This window comes from Dipodomys spectabilis, unplaced genomic scaffold, assembly GCF_019054845.1.
Source record: "Dipodomys spectabilis isolate Male_0828 unplaced genomic scaffold, ASM1905484v1 ptg000188l, whole genome shotgun sequence".
NCBI classification, from domain to species: domain Eukaryota; kingdom Metazoa; phylum Chordata; class Mammalia; order Rodentia; family Heteromyidae; genus Dipodomys; species Dipodomys spectabilis.
The window spans coordinates 1,515,308-1,534,743 of NW_024870865.1; the positions used below are offsets into that span (position 1 = coordinate 1,515,308).

Consider the following 19,436-nt stretch of genomic DNA (forward strand, 5'->3'; position numbering starts at 1 on the left):
GGGAGGATTGGGACTGGGGGGGGGAGGGGGGAGGCTGGGAAGGGATGTGAAGGATAAACAAAGGAGGAGGCTGCAATGCTTGGTAAGAAATGTACGCATTATCCTGCCCATGTAATTGTAACCCCTCTGTACAGTATGTTCACAAATAAAATAAAATAAATTAAAAAAAAAAAAAAAAAACTTGTGCAAGGACATTCCATGAAGTTTACAAAATGATTGCCTAGTGATGCACTGGTCTGAACTGTCCCCATTGTTAAGTGATGCACAAACTGGGTGCCAGGCTAAGAAATTTCTTAAAACAAGAATTTGTGTAACTTATGTCTTATGTAATAGTAAGAAATTTAATCAATTATTTAATTTTTCTAAGAATCCTTTGAGGGTAGCTAGTAGTGGTATGATCATTTTAAAAGTGAGAAAACTGAGGATTAGAAAGTTTACTAAAGAAAAACAAACTGAAACAAAACTAATAGAAACAAAATAGTTCAAACCATACTCCTACAGTATTAGTTATACCTGTTAGCCATGTAGCAGGGGTTTCAAAATGCACAAAAGCACACAAAAGCTTAAGTTGGGGGGGGGGGGGGGGGGGCGCTGGGAAGGTGGCTTGTGGGCAGAGTGCTTGCCTAGCATGCAGGAAGCCCTGGGTTCAATTCTTCAGTACCACATACACAGAAAAGGCCAGAAGTAGTGCTGTGGCTCAAGTGGTAAGAGTGCTAGCCTTGAGCTCAGGCTCTGAGTTCAAGCCTAGGACTGGCAAAAGGGTGGGGGGAGGGGAGGGGAGAGAAGCATATGGCTAAAACAAAGTAATTCCTAAATACATCAAGAGGACAGGCAAGTGCATGTGCACACAGGTGGTGTGCACAGACACATCCAGGATAATGGACATCAAGGTGTCCCCATCAATGGCAGTGCCAGCCTTGCTCTGAACACAGCCTCTACCATGCTGCCATTTAATTTCAGTCAGCTGCAGGACTGGAATCATCTCAAACCTAAACCAATCTAAGAATCATCTCGACAATGTTATCTTTGCCTTCCTTTATCCCTCACTACTCCCACAGGTGAACATAGTACTGTTTGGAGAAAGAAAGAAGGAAAAAAAGAAAGAAGGAAGGAAGGGAGGGAGGGAAGGAGGGAGGGAAAGAGAGAAAGAGAGAGAGAGAGAAAGAGAAAAAGAAAATAAATAAATCCAAGATTCTTGATAACAAAAAGTTGCCTCTCCAGAACACATACGCACACATATACAACCCAAATAAGATACATATATACAGGCGCCAGCGGATCACGCCTGTAATCCTAGCTACTCAGGAGTCTGAGATCTGAGGATCACAGTTCAAAGCCAGCCCAGGCAGGAAAGACCGTGAGACTCTTATCTCCAATAAACCACTAGAAAACCAGAAGTGGCGCTGTGGCTCAAGCAGTAGAGCGCTCGCCTTGAGCTGAAGAGCTGAGGGACAGCACCCAGGCCCAGAGTTCAAGCCTCATAACCGACCCCCCAAAAAAAAAGATACATAAACACACACATACACATACACACACACACACTAATGAGTTTATCATCATTAGTGTAGAACCATAGATCACATACACCTGAACAGGCAAAGAAAGTTAAATTATGATGTAATGTTATCCTATAAAAACCAAATTAACAAAAATAGTCTATTAGAGAAGACATCTGGTGCATCATGGCAAGAAACGTTAATGATATTGTCTGCAAGTCTGCAATCAGTTTTCCTCCCAGCACTCTCCCATTACACTGTATTAGAATTTATGAGAGCTCCACTTGTGGGGGCAGAAGGGAGCTCTGCCAAGTGGATCCGATTCAGATCCAGCACAAATGACTTTGGCAGCATGAAGCATCATTAAAGAACAATCAATACACTTTGCTTTACGCAGCATCGTCTGACCAAGAGAAGATGCATCATCTCGCTACAGAACTTCTATAACCTATATTTAACAGTTTCTGGGTGTTCCACCAGTCATGAATTTACTTAAATCCTCAGTGGACATAATACGGTTGTTATTATTATTGTTAAAAAGTAAATACCTAAATACTGGTCATCTGTAATGCTAAAGTCTAATAAAAATCAGTATTACAAAAAAGTTTCAAATCCATTCAGCAAATCCTGGTTAATATTAGTGGTAAATAAAACAATCTAATGCTTCATTACATTGATAGGACAATCCATCAAGAAAATGTCAGCCTGAAAGATAAATCCACTTTTTTTTTTATTTTAATTTTTATTTTTTGTGAACATCCACTTTTTTTTTTTTTTTTTGGGGTCCGGTCGTAGCGCCTGAACTCTGGACCTGGGCGCTGGTCCCCCAGCTCTTCAGCTCAAGGCTAACACTCTACCACTTGAGCCACAGGGAAAGCTGTGGCTTTCCCTGCTTGTGTTGTACTGAGGAATCGAACCCAGGACCTCATGCATGCAAGGCAAGCGCTCTACCACTGAGCAACCTTCCCAACCCCCTTCTTAAATACATATAGGAGAACAGAGTGAAGGCTGAAGTACCAGCCCGGTTCTGCTCACTTATCCCTGGGTGTGAATACAGTATCCCAGAGATCAGATGTCTACCCACTGCTTTGGGTAGTCCTGTGAAGTTTTATTTCAAGAAAATTAAGGCTTTCTTAGTGGGAATCCATTTTTGAGTAGAACGTCTAATTACTACGTAATCATGGCAACTATGGAAAAATGATTTGGTAGGTGTAACTATTATTTTTTACTTTTTTGTTTTCTTTTTCAGTTGTGGGGCTTAAAACTCAGTTCCCAGACTGGTGCACTGCCTAACTGCTTACAGGCAAGGCTGGTGCATCCACCTGGAAGGTTTCTCCATTCTGCCTATCTACACCAAACTGAGGGCCAAACACACACCTAGCACACCTCACTCACTACTCTACCCTCCACTGTCTTCCCCCAGTGCTACAGCCCAGCCAGAGAGCTCTTTCTTAGTGCCAAGATACTAATGTTGCACACTGCAACCAAAGAATTCATCATGTATTGGCACTATTTTGTTGGGGGGGGGGGAGGGAGAGAGACAGGGAGAGAGAAAGGGACAGGGACAGAGTACACACTATCCTAACAGACTACAAACATTAGCCCTACAGTCAGATTGCACTTCAGGTTGGCAACCAGTTTCAAAACCCCTGCCTTTTAGAAAAGTTACCATTAAGTCCTCCTAAAGGAAGGAAAAATGCAAAATGTATACACAGCTTTGGGGGGGAGGGAGGGAGGAGGTACTCATACACACACAGGAAGAATCTCTGGGGAGCCCCCAACACAGGGCAGGCCCCTGTTCTACTGGTAGAATGCTATAACTACTACATCCTGCTGCACCTCACAGCCGCATCATCACCAAATAACAGCTAGGAGAAGGACCTACAGCCCAACCTTAGCCTTTTCAAGTGGTATTTGTTCTCTATCTACCATCGCAGTAAAAAGCTCACCGTTTCATAACAGAATGTCCTAGGAGGGCAGTATCCGGAAAAAGTTTAAGTCTGTGGGCCATGAGTCCTGATGAGAATGGGGGAAACGTACACTCAACACTTGGACTCAAACTTACCCCCTTTGTCCCCCATTTCGGTTGCCAACATCCATACTCGCTGCTGATTGCCAGCTCCTGCTCCTTGCAGCAGCCCAGCATGCTCTCTGCTGGGGCCCAAATACCCTCCCCCAAACCCTGCTCGCTTCTGGAACTGTTCTAGAGGGGTAAGGCAAGTCCCGTATCTTGCTTCCTCTGTGCATGTACTCGTTACTGTTAAAAACACATGTGATACAGCACATTCCTAAAGGGGCTCCGGGGGGGTCGTGTCCCTATTTCATACCCTGTGAGATATAAAATACCGGGGAGGGGTCATGTCCCTATTTCATTGCCTGTGGGATATAAAATACTGGCGGCTTTTAAAAACGGGATTCTCCTTACCCCTACAGGCCCTCTCCCGGCGTCAGAAAGATGTTGTGGCGGCTGAGACGCCACCGGCAGAGAGCATGCTGGGGGCTCACACAAAGCAGGAGTTGGAGATCTGCAACAGGCCTGGGAGTTGTGGACCTAAAAGAGAAAACAGTTTTAAGTTAACGTGCCCAATGCCCCTCATGCCCTGGTTATCAGGGGCACTCAGCACACAAGTAGGTCTCTGCAAAACTCCTTTCGCAGACAGTCTCTGACGTCTCAGAGAATTTGTTCGAGGGCTGGATTAGTCAAAGCTGTCTCCTAACTCCAATGCAAGTACCCATGGGAGCCTCCTGGCTCATGTTTTAACTTAAGTCCTGTCACAAAGAGTATGGTGTGTGCCCCTCAAAATAACCAAGGTAAGATGTGACAAAATTCCAGGCACAGTAACATTTGCATGCTTTGCTTTTAATAATAATTTTTGAAAAAAATCAACGGAGTCAGATAAACACAATAGTGGACAAACTGAGCTTTCAGAAGAGTTTCTACATGTGAAATGCTAAAAATACAAGATGTGGGCATATTACTGAAGTATTCGAGCCATCAAAGGAGCCAAAGAAAGACCCTGTCACTTTCTGGAAGTCCTTACTTTAATTTTGTAAAGCCGAGGGCAAGATAAATAGAAGTTTTAAAGCAGAGAAAAGAAGACTGCATTCAAGTAAGTTAATTTCCTCCGAATGCCCACGAGTGAGAATAGTGAACAAGCAGAGCAAGAAGGTGAAGACAGTCATTTTCTTCTTGCAGGGGCAGAAACAGTCTAGTATGTACCACTTTTTTTTTTTTAATAAACTTTGAAATCATTTAAGACCAGTAGAAAAAGACTGGACAGCAACTTCTGAAAGCCAGCACAGTCCTTGTTGAGTATCATCAGTACATACAGACACTTTAAATAATAGTCAAACATGTTCCCTTTCAAATATAGCGGGCATATAACATTTTTTTAAAAACTAAGCAATTCCATTTAATGCAGCATTAAATGGACTTTAAAAAGCTATAAAATATACTTTCTTATAGATAAGAACCTCTGCTCTTCAAGTTGTTTTAAAATTACAAGCAAACTTTTTATTATTAAACCCTTACTAAGATGTCTTGTTACATATAATTCTCTTTGGGAAACATTCTCCAACAATTTCTCTAAACCAAATTTCAATGAAATCCATCAACTACTCATTTTTGTATATCTCTTTTAACACATCCCAAGACAAAACAAAAAATAAGCTAATACTAGGAATGCCTTTATCATATCACTTTCTTCTCCTTTCTCCAAAAGTCAGTCACCTCAATGACAATAGGGGTAGTAGTCAGACCTCCCCTTTCTCCCCCTGCCAGCTCGTCAAATTTAACTGCACCTTCCAGTACAGTCAATATTTCTCAACATAACATGAAAACAAAGCAAATCTCTGGTTGATCTCTTATATCCGCAATTCAATTAACCAGAATTCTAATCTCCAATTCAGATTTCAAGTTGGTTCTTGATACATGCATACATATATACATACAGATTAGAAATTTCCAGTTCTAAGGAATCAAGTTTGAACACAATTTCACCAATATTTTCCCACAGGTCTCTACAAACACAGCATTATCTCAACTTTATGCTCTTTGAAAATAAATTAGAATAGCTAGTTTTCTACACTGGAAAAAAATTTACAGTAAGTTTAGCGAATTACATCTTTAGGTAAATATTTTATGCAATATATATATATATATATATATATATATATATATATATAAACAAAATTTCTTCAATGATCTCTTACAGTCCTAAAATCCAATTAAATTAGAAGAAAATGAATTACCCGACTTCACAGTAATTATGCCCCATTAAAACTTTAGGTCCCAGTGGCCTCTCCTGCCTACCAGCCAAGACTGAAATCACACTGATAAGTAACAGAGGAAATGTGCCAAATAAGATGTTCTGAGACTGTTCACTCCCAGCATCTCATTGTGAGCCCCTCTTCCAGGAATGCTTCTATCCGCTTCTGATTGGACAGTCACATCATGCAAAGGGACACAAGGACTGCAGTCTCTTCTCCTTCACTGTTCCATAACTGAGGAGAGGAGGTGAGAGGCATGGTGTCCAACAACAACCTCACCCTTCCATCTACCCACCCCAAAGCTAAGCAATTTCTCTCTACCTCCTCTCTTCCTAAATTAAGTAAGATTATCAACTTCAAATTTACATATGTGAGGGGCATCTAGTCCTTGCTCACAACACTATGAAATTGAAAACCGAGTGCCCTATGTACTTCTTTTTACAACACTGACATGAGCAAGGCTGACCTTTATTTTAAGCCAAGAAAAAAAAAAAGGTAGCTTCAGGAAGAACACTCACTCCAATTCAGTAATAAATATCATGTTTTGCCTTGGGAACTGTATACTGAAGTCTATCAATATGTACAATTATTATTCATTGCCTCAAAATAAAACAAGGGGGGTAATGTTTAGGAATATAATCATGCTGATACACTCACTTCTGACAGGTGAGAGTACTAAGCTAACAGAAAAGACCATTTCTTTGAAAAAATTATTTCAGCTGTGTGTTCCATCATCTCTGCAAGGAACACTGAAGGCCACGCTCTAAAATCTAGAAACATTTTGTGCACATTTTAAGGCTTATGCGTCATTACTCACACTACACACATCACAAAGCTGTAAATGGCACAACTCTTCTTATAGAGCGCATCCAAACAAGTAAAGAGAAGAAGGGATGACAGACACTCCGTTTTGTGAGGAACACCTTGAGGGCCGTCAGAAAGTAGGCCAAACCACATCTTTCCTGTTCACACAAAATGGAATCACGACATCCACAGGCTTTTGTCATCAGGGCAGCCTTTTCTGGGATGTTCACATATAAACGAAGCCCCTGTTTATCTTTGTTAAAAGTCAGCTATATAGAAATTTCAAACCAAAATACACTGACACCTGAAAAATATGACTTTGGTGACATTCATTTAAGATCTATTTTTTTAAAAAAAGAAATACCTTAAAAGGAAGTTTTATTATTGAAAAACATAAAATACTGCACACTGCAGGCTATCAAGAGGTTAAGATGCAAATGAACAGTCTTTCTGGAATTACTAGACACAAAGCTAATTATTTGTAGTCAATGAATGTCATTTTATCAAACAACTACTACTGATGCAAACTTTTTTTCCACTGAAGTGTTAACCTTCAGTCACTATTCAATATTATGGTCAGGTAAAGTGCTGAGCACACAGGGTTCATCAGTGAACAAAACACAAAAGGTATCTGTCTTGCCGGGCGCTGGTGGCTCACGCCTGTAATCCTAGCTACTCAGGAGGCTGAGATCTGAGGATCGCGGTTCAAAGCCAGCCCGGGCAGGAGAGACCGTGAGACTCCTATCTCCAATAAACCACCAGAAAAACTGGAAGTGGCGCTGTAGCTCAAGTGGTAGAGCGCTGGCCTTGAGCTGAAGAGATGAAGGACAGCGTCCAGGCCCAGAGTTCAAGCCCCACGGCCGACCAAAAAAAAAAAAAAAAAGGTATCTGTCTTTACAGTAAAGCATAGATAAATCTAGAAAAGCAACTATGCGTTATTAACACAATCACTAGCGTTCTAGGGGCAGATCTTGTACTGCAAAACTTGTGGGCTGCACCAATTTTTATAAAAACATCCCGACTGCACAGGTAAAGCAAAGTTAAAAGTTAAAAGCTTCCTACCCAAAGTCCTAAAAGACAACAACTGAGGTAGGGGACAGGAACCCAGACAAACCGAGGTCAAATCCCAACTCTGAACCTGTGCAATCTACCACCCCTCATCTTAATTCCAGAACAACATATCCCAGATTGTGAACTACTTATGTTCAAATTAATTCAGAGTCGTTCCCTGATCCCATCATACCAACAAAGGGTTTAATACAAGATTTTTTCTGCTATTAAAATGAATAACCATTTTATGAATGTGCACAAACCACACTTTCAGTGCTGCATGGTCACAAAAGCCATGCTCGAATGAACGTGGTGGCATACAATGCATAAATGTGATCAATTCACTGTGTGAACCCAGTGGCAATGAAGTCTCTATCTGACAACATAGCTGACAAAAATGAGGGGAAAAAAGTGTAATTATATATCCTCAGTAAGTTTTCATTTTAAATAATAAAACCAGCTTCATATTGCTTTCAATCCACTTCTGAGAAAGTAAATACATGGAGAGAGGGCATTTTCAATGACAAGTGAACCTAAGCTGAAGACAATCTCTCTGTAGCCCCTCCTCTGTTGCACTGGCAGGGAACACAGCAGTAAAAGCTGGTGGATGGCAATCCATCAGCTTTGGAGTAAGGTAAGAGACATTTCAAAATGTTTCCCCCTACTTAATCGCATATGTCCGTGAAATATAGTACGGAATATGGTATTCAATCATACCATAATAACAGTATGGAATAACTTGGCCCCACACATATTCACGGCAGAATCAGGTATGTCTTATCTTTAGCTATTCCACACTCACAATCAGCCACAAGAATGAAGGTTTTTAATCTTTGTTTTTATTTTATTTTCTTATTGTCTTGCTTGTTCGTTGATCTGTCTTCAGGAGGACAAGGTGGGGACACAGAAATAGAGGGACAAAGGGTAAACAAATGCAGCAGTGGTACTCACTAAACACTATGTGGAAAATGAACTATACAACTTGTGGGTGGATGGGAGGGAAAAACTAGGAGACAGCAAGGGAAGGGGTGAATTATCCAGAAAGAAATAGACTCATTACCTGAGTTATGTAACTGTAACCCTCTATACATCACTTTTACAATAACAATAAAAAAAATTTTTTTTAAAGAGTGACTGCTGTTTAGAAAATGGAGGGCATACCACACTCCTGTCTGCGTGTCCAACAAAAACCATGTTGTCATCAATTCTCAAATCTAAGGAAGTTCTAGACTAGGTTTAAGGATGACTTGCCTGGTTTAAGGATGCTTTATTTATTTTTTGTTGGTCCTGGGGCTTGAACTCAGGGCCTGGGTACTATCCTCGAGGTTTTGTCCCATCCCAACCCCTTCCTCCCCCTTCACACGCCCCAGTTCAAGGTTAGCACTCTACCACTTCCAGCCACAGCACTACTTCTGGTTTTCTGGTAGTTAATTGGAGGGATAAGAGTCTCACAGACTTTTCCTGCCCAGGCTGACTTTGAACCAATCTTCAAATCTCAGCCTCCTGAGTAACTAGGATTACAGGCCCGGGCCTGTAATAAAACAAATCAATAGCATGGAAAATTGTATTTGTAATAATTACCCTTTCTGGAAACTTATTTGAGGTTAACAGTTGAAAATAACTCCAGAAAACCAAAACTATACTTCCTTTTATAGCATGATGAAATTTAGGAATGCACACAGCATTTTCAGGCAGAAGATTAAAATAATGGTTTGATTACTGACCTATGAATAAAGAGCTAGGTAGAAGTACTACAAGGAACAGTCAAACTGAAACAAAATTACTCTCTTATGATATTTTGCTAGCATTATCTAACTCCATTTTTATTTCTAGAAACCAACTGTGTCAATGGAATGTTTTTTTAAGTGAAAGCAAGAAAGAAAATTTCCTTTCAGAACAAAAAAAATGAATGTCCTTCTCAATTGAATTGTACAATTCAAATGGTACAATTTGAATCTCAGGTTACTAAAGAATCTCAGATTACAATATTTAGTACTTTTTCAGTCCCCTGAAGATTTTTAATAAATACTAGTCAGAGGTATTTATCATAACCTATTTGCATTCTGGTATAAAATATTCCTTGATGATCCGGACTCAGGAAAAAAACCCTCAAAGCAAACTAAGTCACATGCTGACCTAGAAAACCTTTGGGGGAACCAGGGCAGCAAAAGATTCTTTCAGTCACCAGTTGCCATTACTGGAGAACCCTCAATCTAGCCCGGTCACACTGAGAGGGAGCAAGAGGATAATGGAAGAAAGCTGTGGAGAGCTTGAGGAGCTCAGGCCACAGGGGAGGGTGGGGCGGAAGCAGCAGGAGGTCTCACTGCTTTCCTGAGCTCCCACCCATGCTGTCAGCCCGCCCAGGCCTGTGCCAACCTTGCTAACTTCCCCAGTTCCTCAGCTTCCCAACTCCAAATGATTAAAAAGAAATCTTTAATAGTTAATTAATAGTTTCCAGCCAGGCAACAGAAGATCACGATTGCAAATCCACACTACTACTGCTTCAAAGAACTAAAGAAAGAATTTGACCAGGCACTTTATTATTTCTCAGACAAAAAACCTAAGGTACAACACGGGCTTGCTCCTCTTTCCTGCTTCTAAGTAAGCATGTTCTGCCCATGCCACCTCTCCTGCTCACTTCAGCCCCAATTTGGATTACTTCTTCCTTAAATAATCTTGGGTCAATAGAGTCACAACCAAAACTAAATCTCCCCTAGTTTGGAAACAAGCCAATCAAATGAGTACTTCCTACGATAACAAATGCTTTCTAATAAAATACATAATTCCTTTCCCTTGAAAATGCTACCTTTGCAAGCCTCAGCAAGGTTAGGAACTTAATTATCCTACACTGTCACAGCCTCCAGCCGCTTTCACTCCCGTGAAGTCTATATTAAAAATACGCCTGTCAGTGTGAGGTGGCACGGTTCTGCGTTTTGTTTTTGTTGTTTGTTTGTTTGTTTTGGGGGGGGGGGAGGCGGGGTTCTGGTTGTGGGGCCTGAACTCTGGGCCTGGGAACTGTCCCTCAGCTCTTCAGCTCAAGGCTAGCACTCTACCACTTGAGCCACAGCACCAGTTCCAGCTTTTTCTGCTTCTGTGGTGCTGAGGAATCAAACCCAGGACCTCATGCATGCAAGACAAGCATTCTACCACTGAGCCACCTTCCCAGCCCCTGGTGCTGTGTTCTTATGCTTAAACATTAAAGCAGAAGTCAGGCAGACAAGATGACTACATAACCTATCATCCGAATTGGGATATTTTGAAAGGGAAGGGAAGCTATCTAAATAGTCTGACAGGCCCAAAGACATCAATCAGGACATAAGACAGCCAAGTCCTATGGAATGGACTCAGACTCTAGGTAAATGTAGGAGCAGGACTTGTAAGACAACCAAGATCCACAGAAAACCCAAAGACTCTTCTTATCTCACCTGGAATTAAATGCTACCCAGAGGCCTCAGAGTTCAATAAATTGGCATTATGCTATTCCTCAATACTGGTAGAAAACGTTCCCTCATTCCCACTTCTTAAGTCATTAAGCTTTTATCATCTTTAACATTGTTCCTCTTACCTTAGACCCTTGACACTGTAATATGTACTATAATAAAGAACATTCACAGATTAGGTTTTTTTTTATCAGTCCCAAAACAGTCCCCTGAACTCAAAATTTATGATTTATGATTAATACTTATTTTTCTATGTAAGCAAATAAACACATTTCTCAGTTACAACCCTAAACCAACTTTTTGTTTCATTATAGCTAAAAAGATAAAACAAATTCTGTCAATATTTTAAAGCTATTCATTTTTTGTTTTCATTTTATATTGTTCCAGTTTGCCACATTTTGATATGGGCAAAAGCAACTCCAATCTCTTCTTTTTAAAATCTTGAAGATAAAGTTATTTCCTTCTGCTCTTTTCCCTTTTAGCTTGGATAAACTGGAAAGGGGAAAAAAATCTTGATTATTCTCATCTATTCAGTTAACTATACAGAACCAAGAAAAGCAGAAAGTTGGGAAAAACTGCATTTCTTCAGGAGAAAATACTTCATACCTCCATTATCCTTATATAACAACTACTGTTATGAACATGATAAACACAGAACCTCAAATACGTAAGAAACAGCAGTATGTGATTTTACGAAGGTCTCCAAACATATCACACCCTACTTCCCACTTGTTTTTGCAGATGCTTTAATGTGTTGTACCATACCAATAGTGACAACAGAAGCTTCTGCTTTTATTGCTGTTAATACCCAAAGCAATTACTGTAACTCAGCAGGAACCTTTGCCCAGAACAGCAACTATCACACTGCAATCAGCATTTCATAAAAGACGCTGTTCAAACATGAAGGCACCTGCTAATGTGAAGAAAAAAAAATTGTACAAAGAGGCTCACAATCTAATAGGCAAAAGAAAAATCTCTGCAATTTTATTTCACAGCTATTTTCCACGGGACAGTGGCATTTGTGTTAGTAAAATTCACACACACAGATAACAAGCAGGGGAGAGCAGTAGCAACAGCTACTACCAAAATAAAACTCTTTGCAAAACAAAGCCACCTCCCAAAAATTTCATTACCAGTGCAGTTTCTGTTAAAAAAAAAAAAATTCCTAATAAAGAGCAAAGAACTCTAAAAAAGGTAAAATCTCATATTAGCATGAAAACTGAATATAAAGCAGATGATTAAATTGCAAGATTCCCTTGCAAAATAGCCACAAAAGGTATAAGCAGCCTATTAAGAATAAATAAATCTAAGAAGTAAAGGCACAACAGATTCCTTGTCCTATATTCCTTTCTTTATTCTAAAGTATCATGTAAACTGCTTATCAGAATACAAATAGTTACATAACAAAGAATTTGGAAATGAGCTTACCCCAGATACTGAAACACATTCTCTACAAAGCTAAAATTAGGATTTTTCTATACCTAAGCTATAGATAGGTAGACAGTGGTTCACAACCTTTTTAAGTAAAAGGATCTCATTCCAAGATGGAAATGTTTCAAAAGATTTTCAAATACTACTACTCCAATAGCATTTTCCATAATCCGTTACTTGTAGAATGCAAGTCTTTTTTGTTTTTCTTTTTTAGTATTAGGAATTAGACTCGGGGCCCCACACACGCTACCCAAGTGCTCTACCACTTTTTCTTTGTAATTTTTGGTTTGTTGTTGAGATAGGGTGTAACTTTACCCAATCTGTCTTGAACTCAAATCATCAGATCTCAAGAGTCCTGGAGTAGCTAGGATTACACCGGAATGAGCAACCAGCACCCAGCTTTCTTAATTCCTTAAAAAACATCACAATGGTGTATTGAAATGTTTGTAAAATATTTGTTTAGATGTGGGTATAGCATATCTACGTACCTAAGACTAAGGGTCTTCACTTGTGCAAAATCTTTACAAACATCCTGAGATCCCCAAAACCAAAGTGTGGGAACCACTGGTCAAAATCCGAACGATGTGATACTAGGCATCAACACAGACGTACTACCCAGAACACGTTCTCAGTGAGGAAGTATGTCATATCCATACAGACTTCCTCCTTCCAACCGCTATCTCTAAGAGATCCTAAAAAGAAGTTTGAGGTATATCAAAGAAAGTAACATTTTGCTCAAGAAACTAGTTACTCTACTTCCCACTCATTAGTTTGTAAATTTGCTTCAGATTCTTAACAATGGCTGAGAAGAAACAAACTACTTCACAGCATAGAGCAATCTCTGAAATTGTCAGAACCACTACTAAAGGAATAAATACTTCAGAAACACTGCTTACTACACAAAGCATTACCAATGAGCGTCACAACACTAAGGAGATGAACTATCAGATGCCTTATTTCAGCACTGATGGTGACCCGTAGCATGCAAGCAACATGGGAAACAAAATCAAGTCAGCCAAAGGAGCTGGAAACAGAGATGGTCCAGAGCAGAACAAACAGCAGGTTAAAAATGCTTACCAGTTTGAAGTCTTGGATGCTACAGATGAAATACGGTGTGTTTGGCCTCCGACTCTCGATATACACACAGTCTTTAAAAGAAAAAGAAAATTTAAAACAATGGCATGTACTGTTAAGGAAAAAAGACAAGGCCCATAAAGCCACTGCATAAATAAATGACTAAAATTACAAATCATATACCTTTTAAGAAATCTTACCAATGGTGATATTAAATTATAAATAAAATTAAGCTAAAAGCAAACAGCCTTTGATAATTTAAAGAACCTAGAAGTCTCAATTATTTGGAGGAAGGAAAAGGGTAGGATCGCCATTAAGATGACTCAAACTCAGATAAAGAAATTTAGCTAAATGAATTACTTGGTTAAAATGAGTAATCAGGGGGCTGGGAAGATGGCTCAGTGGTAGAGCACTTGCCTTGCATGCCTGAGGACCTGGGTTGGATTCCTCAGCACCACATAAGCAAAAAGAAAAAAGCCAGAAGTGGCGCTGTGGCTCAAGTGGTAGAGCGCGAGCCTTGAGCTGAAGAGCTGAGGGACAGTGCTCAGGCCCAGAGTTCAGGCCCCACGACCAGACCCAAAAAAAAAAAAATGAGTAATCAGAATCTGGAAGTGTGGCTCAAGCACCTACCTCGCTGGCCCTAAATTCAAACCCCAACACACATACACACGTGCGCGCGTGCATGCATGCAGGCAGGCACGCACACACACACATGCAGGCAGGCAGGCACAGTTGGGCATAGTGATAAACATCTATAATGTTAGTGCTTAGGAGTCTGAGACAGGATGTAGTAAATAGAAGATCAGCTGAATCTATGTAGCAAAACTTTTTAAAGAAAAATAGGAAGTGACGCTGTGGTTCGAGCAGCAGAGCGCTTGCCTTGAGCTGAAGAGCCCAGGGACAGCAAGGTAGAGGGGCTGGAGCTGGACATGTGGCTCAGTGGTTGAACTTGCCTTATAGGCATAAGGCCCTGGTTTCAAGCAGCACCAAAAGAAAGAAAAAAAAAGGGGCTGGGAAGGTGGCTCAGTGGTAGAGCGCTTGCCTTGCATGCATGAGGCCCTGGGTTTGATTACTCAAGACCGCATAAGCAGAAAAGGCCAGAAGTGGCGCTGTGGCTCAAGTGGTAGAGTGCTAGCCTTGAGCTGAAGAGCTGAGGGACAGCGCCCAGGCCCAGAGTTCAGGCCCCACGACTGGACCCAAAAAAAAAAAAAAAGGAAAAGAAAATAATTATACATTGAGGTCATAAATAAGTTTTTTGAGGTAGATGCTCTGTGCTTTCACCAAGAGCAATGGCGGACTGGTTTGTCCATGCAGGCACCTTACTATGGAATGAAAATGCATCTACTCCACTTAGGGTCATTTACTATTAAATATTAACCTTCATACATTTTATTTTCGAATTGTACAAAAAATAAACAACAGGGCTGGGAAGGTGGCTCAGTGGTAGAGCACTTGGCTTGCATGCCTGAGGCCCTGGGTTCGATTCCTCAGCACCACATAAGCAGAAAAAAAAAGCCAGAAGTGGCGCTGTGGCTCAAGTGGTAGAGCGCTAGCCTTGAGCTGAAGAGCTGAGGGACAGCGCCCAGGCCCAGAGTTCAGGCCCACGTCTGGACAAATAAATAAATAAATAACAAAACAAACAGCCAATCGGAGATGGGATAAAATAAACCAAATTACTTTTTTTCCCAAGGAAGAGGAGCACTTTTTAAATTGCATTTGCTATTACAATGGTTGGGCAATTCAATTGTTTCATGCTCTCAACAGCTGGAGTCTAAAAGATTGCTTTTTTGGATTGTATGTTAAGACACTTAAAAAAAAAAAAAAGAAAGCAATGATTGTATGGAAAACAGTGTCTATGGCAAGGTAAAGACCCTCAACATTACAACTGAAAGTCATGATAAATCTTAGGACAGGGAAGCCTAACTGTTACTAAGAAATAAAGGCATTCACTGTCCATCAAGTCTAGCAGGAGGGATCTCAATGCCCACACTGAAAATAGCATTTGTATTTTCCTTTCTTCTGACCCTTCTGTGTGAGTGTATCTTCAAAATAAGCCATGTTTTTTACAACAGGGCAAATTCCTCTCTGGCTTCATTTGTCACATATATTAAGACCACCAAAGAAGAAAAATGGAGCAGCAATTTGTCATACCTCCAGTGGACAGTCTGGCTCTCCCAGAAGTACTAGCAAACCCACTGAAGTTTAGACCATTGTCAAAGCCCTTCTTTTTTTTTTTTTTTTTTTTGGTCGGTTGTGGGGCTTGAACTCTGTCCCTCAGCAATTCAGCTCAAGGCGAGCGCTCTACCACTTGAGCTACAGAGCCACTTCCGGTTTTTTGGTGGTTTATTGGAGATAGGAGTCTCACGGTCTCTCCTGCCCGGGCTGGCTTTGAACCGCGATCCTCAGATCTCAGCCTCCTGAGTAGCTAGGATTACAGGCGTGAGCCACCAGCGCCCGGCTTCAAAGCCCTTCTTCTTCTTTTTTTTTTTTTTTGATCGGTCATGGGGCTTGAACAAAGCCCTTCTTAAAAGGCATATTCTTCCAGGCAACTTCTGCAGGAACTTAAGACCTCTGTACTCAAAACCCATTTCAGAAAAAGAAGAAATATGAAGATGAGCTAGGCATCAGAATTTCCCATCTAATTTCTGGGGTTTATACTCAACAGCTCTTCACTCCGAGTCCACACAGAGCTGTCTGTCTTGTTCCAGGGCCTTAATGCTGCTTCAACATTCAAGCAACATCCATTTAACATTTCAATCACCTTCAGCTACAATCTAAAGACCTCTTGCCCATCACAGCAGATACTTCTCTTCATAACCTGAGAAAAAACAGAGAAATCAACACACACACACACACACACACACACACACACACACAAAACCCTGTAACTCCAACTTGCATAATTTGTTTTGGTTGTGGTGGGGCTTGAACTCAGGGCCTGGGCACTGTCTCTGAGCTTTTTTTGCTCAAGGTTAGCATTCTACCACTTTGAACCACAGTGCCACTTCCTGCACAATTTTTATTGGTATGTGTGCCTGTCCTGGGGCTTGAACTCAGGGAGCTGTCCCCAAGCTTCTTTTGTTCAAGGCTAGCACTCTACCACCTTGAACCACAGAGCCACTTCTGGCTTTTTCTGAATAGTTTGTTGGAGATAAAAGTCTCATGGGCTTTCCTATGCCTGCTGGCTTCGAACCAAAATCCTTAGATCTCAGCCTCCCAAGCTGTGAGGATTACAACCATGAACCATCAGCACCTGGCTAACTTGTACAATTTTTTTTTTTTTTTGGGTCGGCCGTGGGGCTTGAACTCTGGGCCTCGGCGCTGTCCCTCAGCTCTTCAGCTCAAGGCGAGCACTCTACCACTTGAGCTACAGCACCACTTCCGGTTTTCTGGTGGTTCATTGGAGATAGGAGTCTCACAGTCTTTCCTGCCCTGGCTGGCTTTGAACCGTGATCCTCAGATCTCAGCCTCCTGAGTAGCTAGGATTACAGGCGTGAGCCACCAGCGCCTGGCTCTTGCACAATTTTTTAAGACCTGATGTTCTTAATTTCTGAGTCCCTGTTGTACCCATTGCTAATATTTCAAATGACTTAATGTCAATTACATACTAATCTCATTCACCCTGACCACAAGTTGTAGGTCTATATGTGTTCTTTTGCCCAGCACATATATATGGGATTTCACAGTTTGGGATAGGTAGCAGGTGGGGAGTGGGGGGGCACTTTCTCAGTTCAAGTGACAAGAAACTTGCTGCACTTAATGCCCACAGGTATACACCCTCCTCCCCTAGGCCGCATTCTCCAAAACACCAACTACTCCTCTGCTGTCTGCCAAGTCCAGTCTTTTACGCCATCAGTTTCTGGTCATATGATGTTTATAACTAATCATATATTAGCACGAGAGGGAATAAATTTTGAGAATTTATTCTCTTCACAAAGAAACTGCAAAACCTCCTCTTATATAAAACATTAGCAATTCACATCCCACTTGCTCAGTTATTAGCAGTCAGATGGTCTGCACTGGCTGCATTACCATCAGTCTTGAGAGCTCAGACAAATGACTCCCTTCTCTATCCCTTACATCTACCAAGGATTAATGTCTGGCATTAGTGTAGGTAAAATGAGATGTTACTAAATTAAATAATAAAGGATAAGGAGGAGATACAGCTTTATTCTTTTTTCACACAGAAATGCTTTATGTATTTTTTTTTGGGTCCGGTCGTGGGGCCTGAACTCGGGGCCTGGGTGCTGTCCCTCAGCTCTTCAGCTCAAGGCTAGTGCTCTACCACTTGAGCCACAGCGCCACTTCCGGCTTTTTTCTTTTTGCTTATGTGGTGCTGAGGAATCGAACCCAGGGCCTCGAGCATGCAAGGCAAGTGCTCTACCACTGAGCCACCTTCCCAGCCCTGCTTTATGTATTTTTTCCATATCCAACAGAATCATTTTTACTACAAACAGACATAAAGAAACTATTGACTAGTATATGAAAAACCTTTCCAGTAAATGATGAGAAAACCTATGTTCTTTCATGTCTTACTGCAAAGTTACACTCAGGAAAATAATGACAGTTATACAACAGTTATACTAAGGTATAACTGTTAAGAGCAGACAGGAACATGCTGGTAGGGCAAGGGCAGTGGCTGGGATCTCTTCTCAGAAGCCTGAGGAGGGCAGGGCAGGTCCCAAGCTCTGCTGATCCCCAGATGGCTCACTAATGCCCTATTCTTGCATAAAAAGCTTTCTGTTGTAAAATGACTGTCTCAAGACTCACACTGTTAGCTGGGCGCTGGTGGCTCACGCCTGTAATCCTAGCTACTCAGGAGGCTGAGATCTGAGGATCGCGGTTCAAAGCCAGCCCGGGCAGGAGAGACCGTGAGACTCCTATCTCCAATAAACCACCAGAAAACCGGAAGTGGTGCTGTAGCTCAAGTGGTAGAGCACTAGCCTTGAGCTGAAGAGCTGAGGGACAGCGCCCAGGCCCAGAGTTCAAGCCCCACGACCGACCAAAAAAAAAAAAAAAGACTCACACTGTTATCGTATCTACTCAAGAGGCTGAGACCTGAGGATCAAAGTTCCTTGGCTCACACTTGTAATCTTAATGACTCAGAAGACTGCAATTCCAATCCAGTTCAGGCAAGAAAGACCATGACAGAAGGAAAAAAAAAAAAAAAGTGGAGCTGTGGCTCAAGTGGAAACCATGAAATCCCAAACAATTCAGGCTGGTACTGCAGAGCAAGTAGCTGTGTCCAGTGATCACTAACAGTATTGTTAACCCCTCAAGGCTAGAGCTCCTCTACTTGAGCCACACTTTCACTCCCAGGTTTTTGGAGGTTAGTTAGAGATAAGAGTCCCATTAACTTTCCTGCTCTGGTTGGCTTTGAACCTCAATTCTCAGATCTCAGCCTCCTGAGTAGTCAGGATTACAACTGTGAGCCACCCTGATTCAAAAAAAATACCTTAAAAACTATCATAGAGTCAATTTTTTCTTTATAAATATCCTACAAAATTTAGGGAAATCCAACAGAGAATACATTCTAAGAAATAATTTGCAATTCAAATTTCACAGAAAGAAAATTATTTTTTATTATTCATACTGTTTTGTCAAAACAAGGATAAATTAAGGCCAAATGGTCATATCACAAGTATTTTCCCTTTGCCTGGATTAATCAAGCCACTATTTAAGAAAATAACTTATATAAATGTTTATTGTTAGCACAAAAATAAAATGGCTTATTTGGAAAGGGAAAGCTATGAACATAAGTTGAGAGCAACGTTAAAATCTCAATTGGAATATATGCCCAGTTGTCTGTCTAAAGCCAAAATCATTTGGCAAGAATTTATGCAATTTATGACTGACTGTATTGTCTAAAAGC

At 41.0% G+C, this 19,436-nt stretch overlaps 1 protein-coding gene across 2 annotated transcripts in view; it reads right to left on the bottom strand.

Annotated features, from left to right (window-relative positions):
- The window catches only part of Rere (arginine-glutamic acid dipeptide repeats), a 394,753-nt gene that overhangs the window by 213,825 nt on the left and 161,492 nt on the right, over positions 1-19,436 (bottom strand). Inside the window, exons 3-4 of one of the 2 annotated variants that reach the window (XM_042695749.1) lie at positions 13,568-13,638; positions 3,922-4,047 (exon numbers count right to left, since the gene is read on the bottom strand). In XM_042695749.1, coding sequence (XP_042551683.1) covers positions 3,922-4,047; positions 13,568-13,638 — 197 coding nt within the window. The remainder of the gene's footprint in view (positions 1-3,921; positions 4,048-13,567; positions 13,639-19,436) is intronic. The other variant, XM_042695750.1, reaches the window with a different exon arrangement.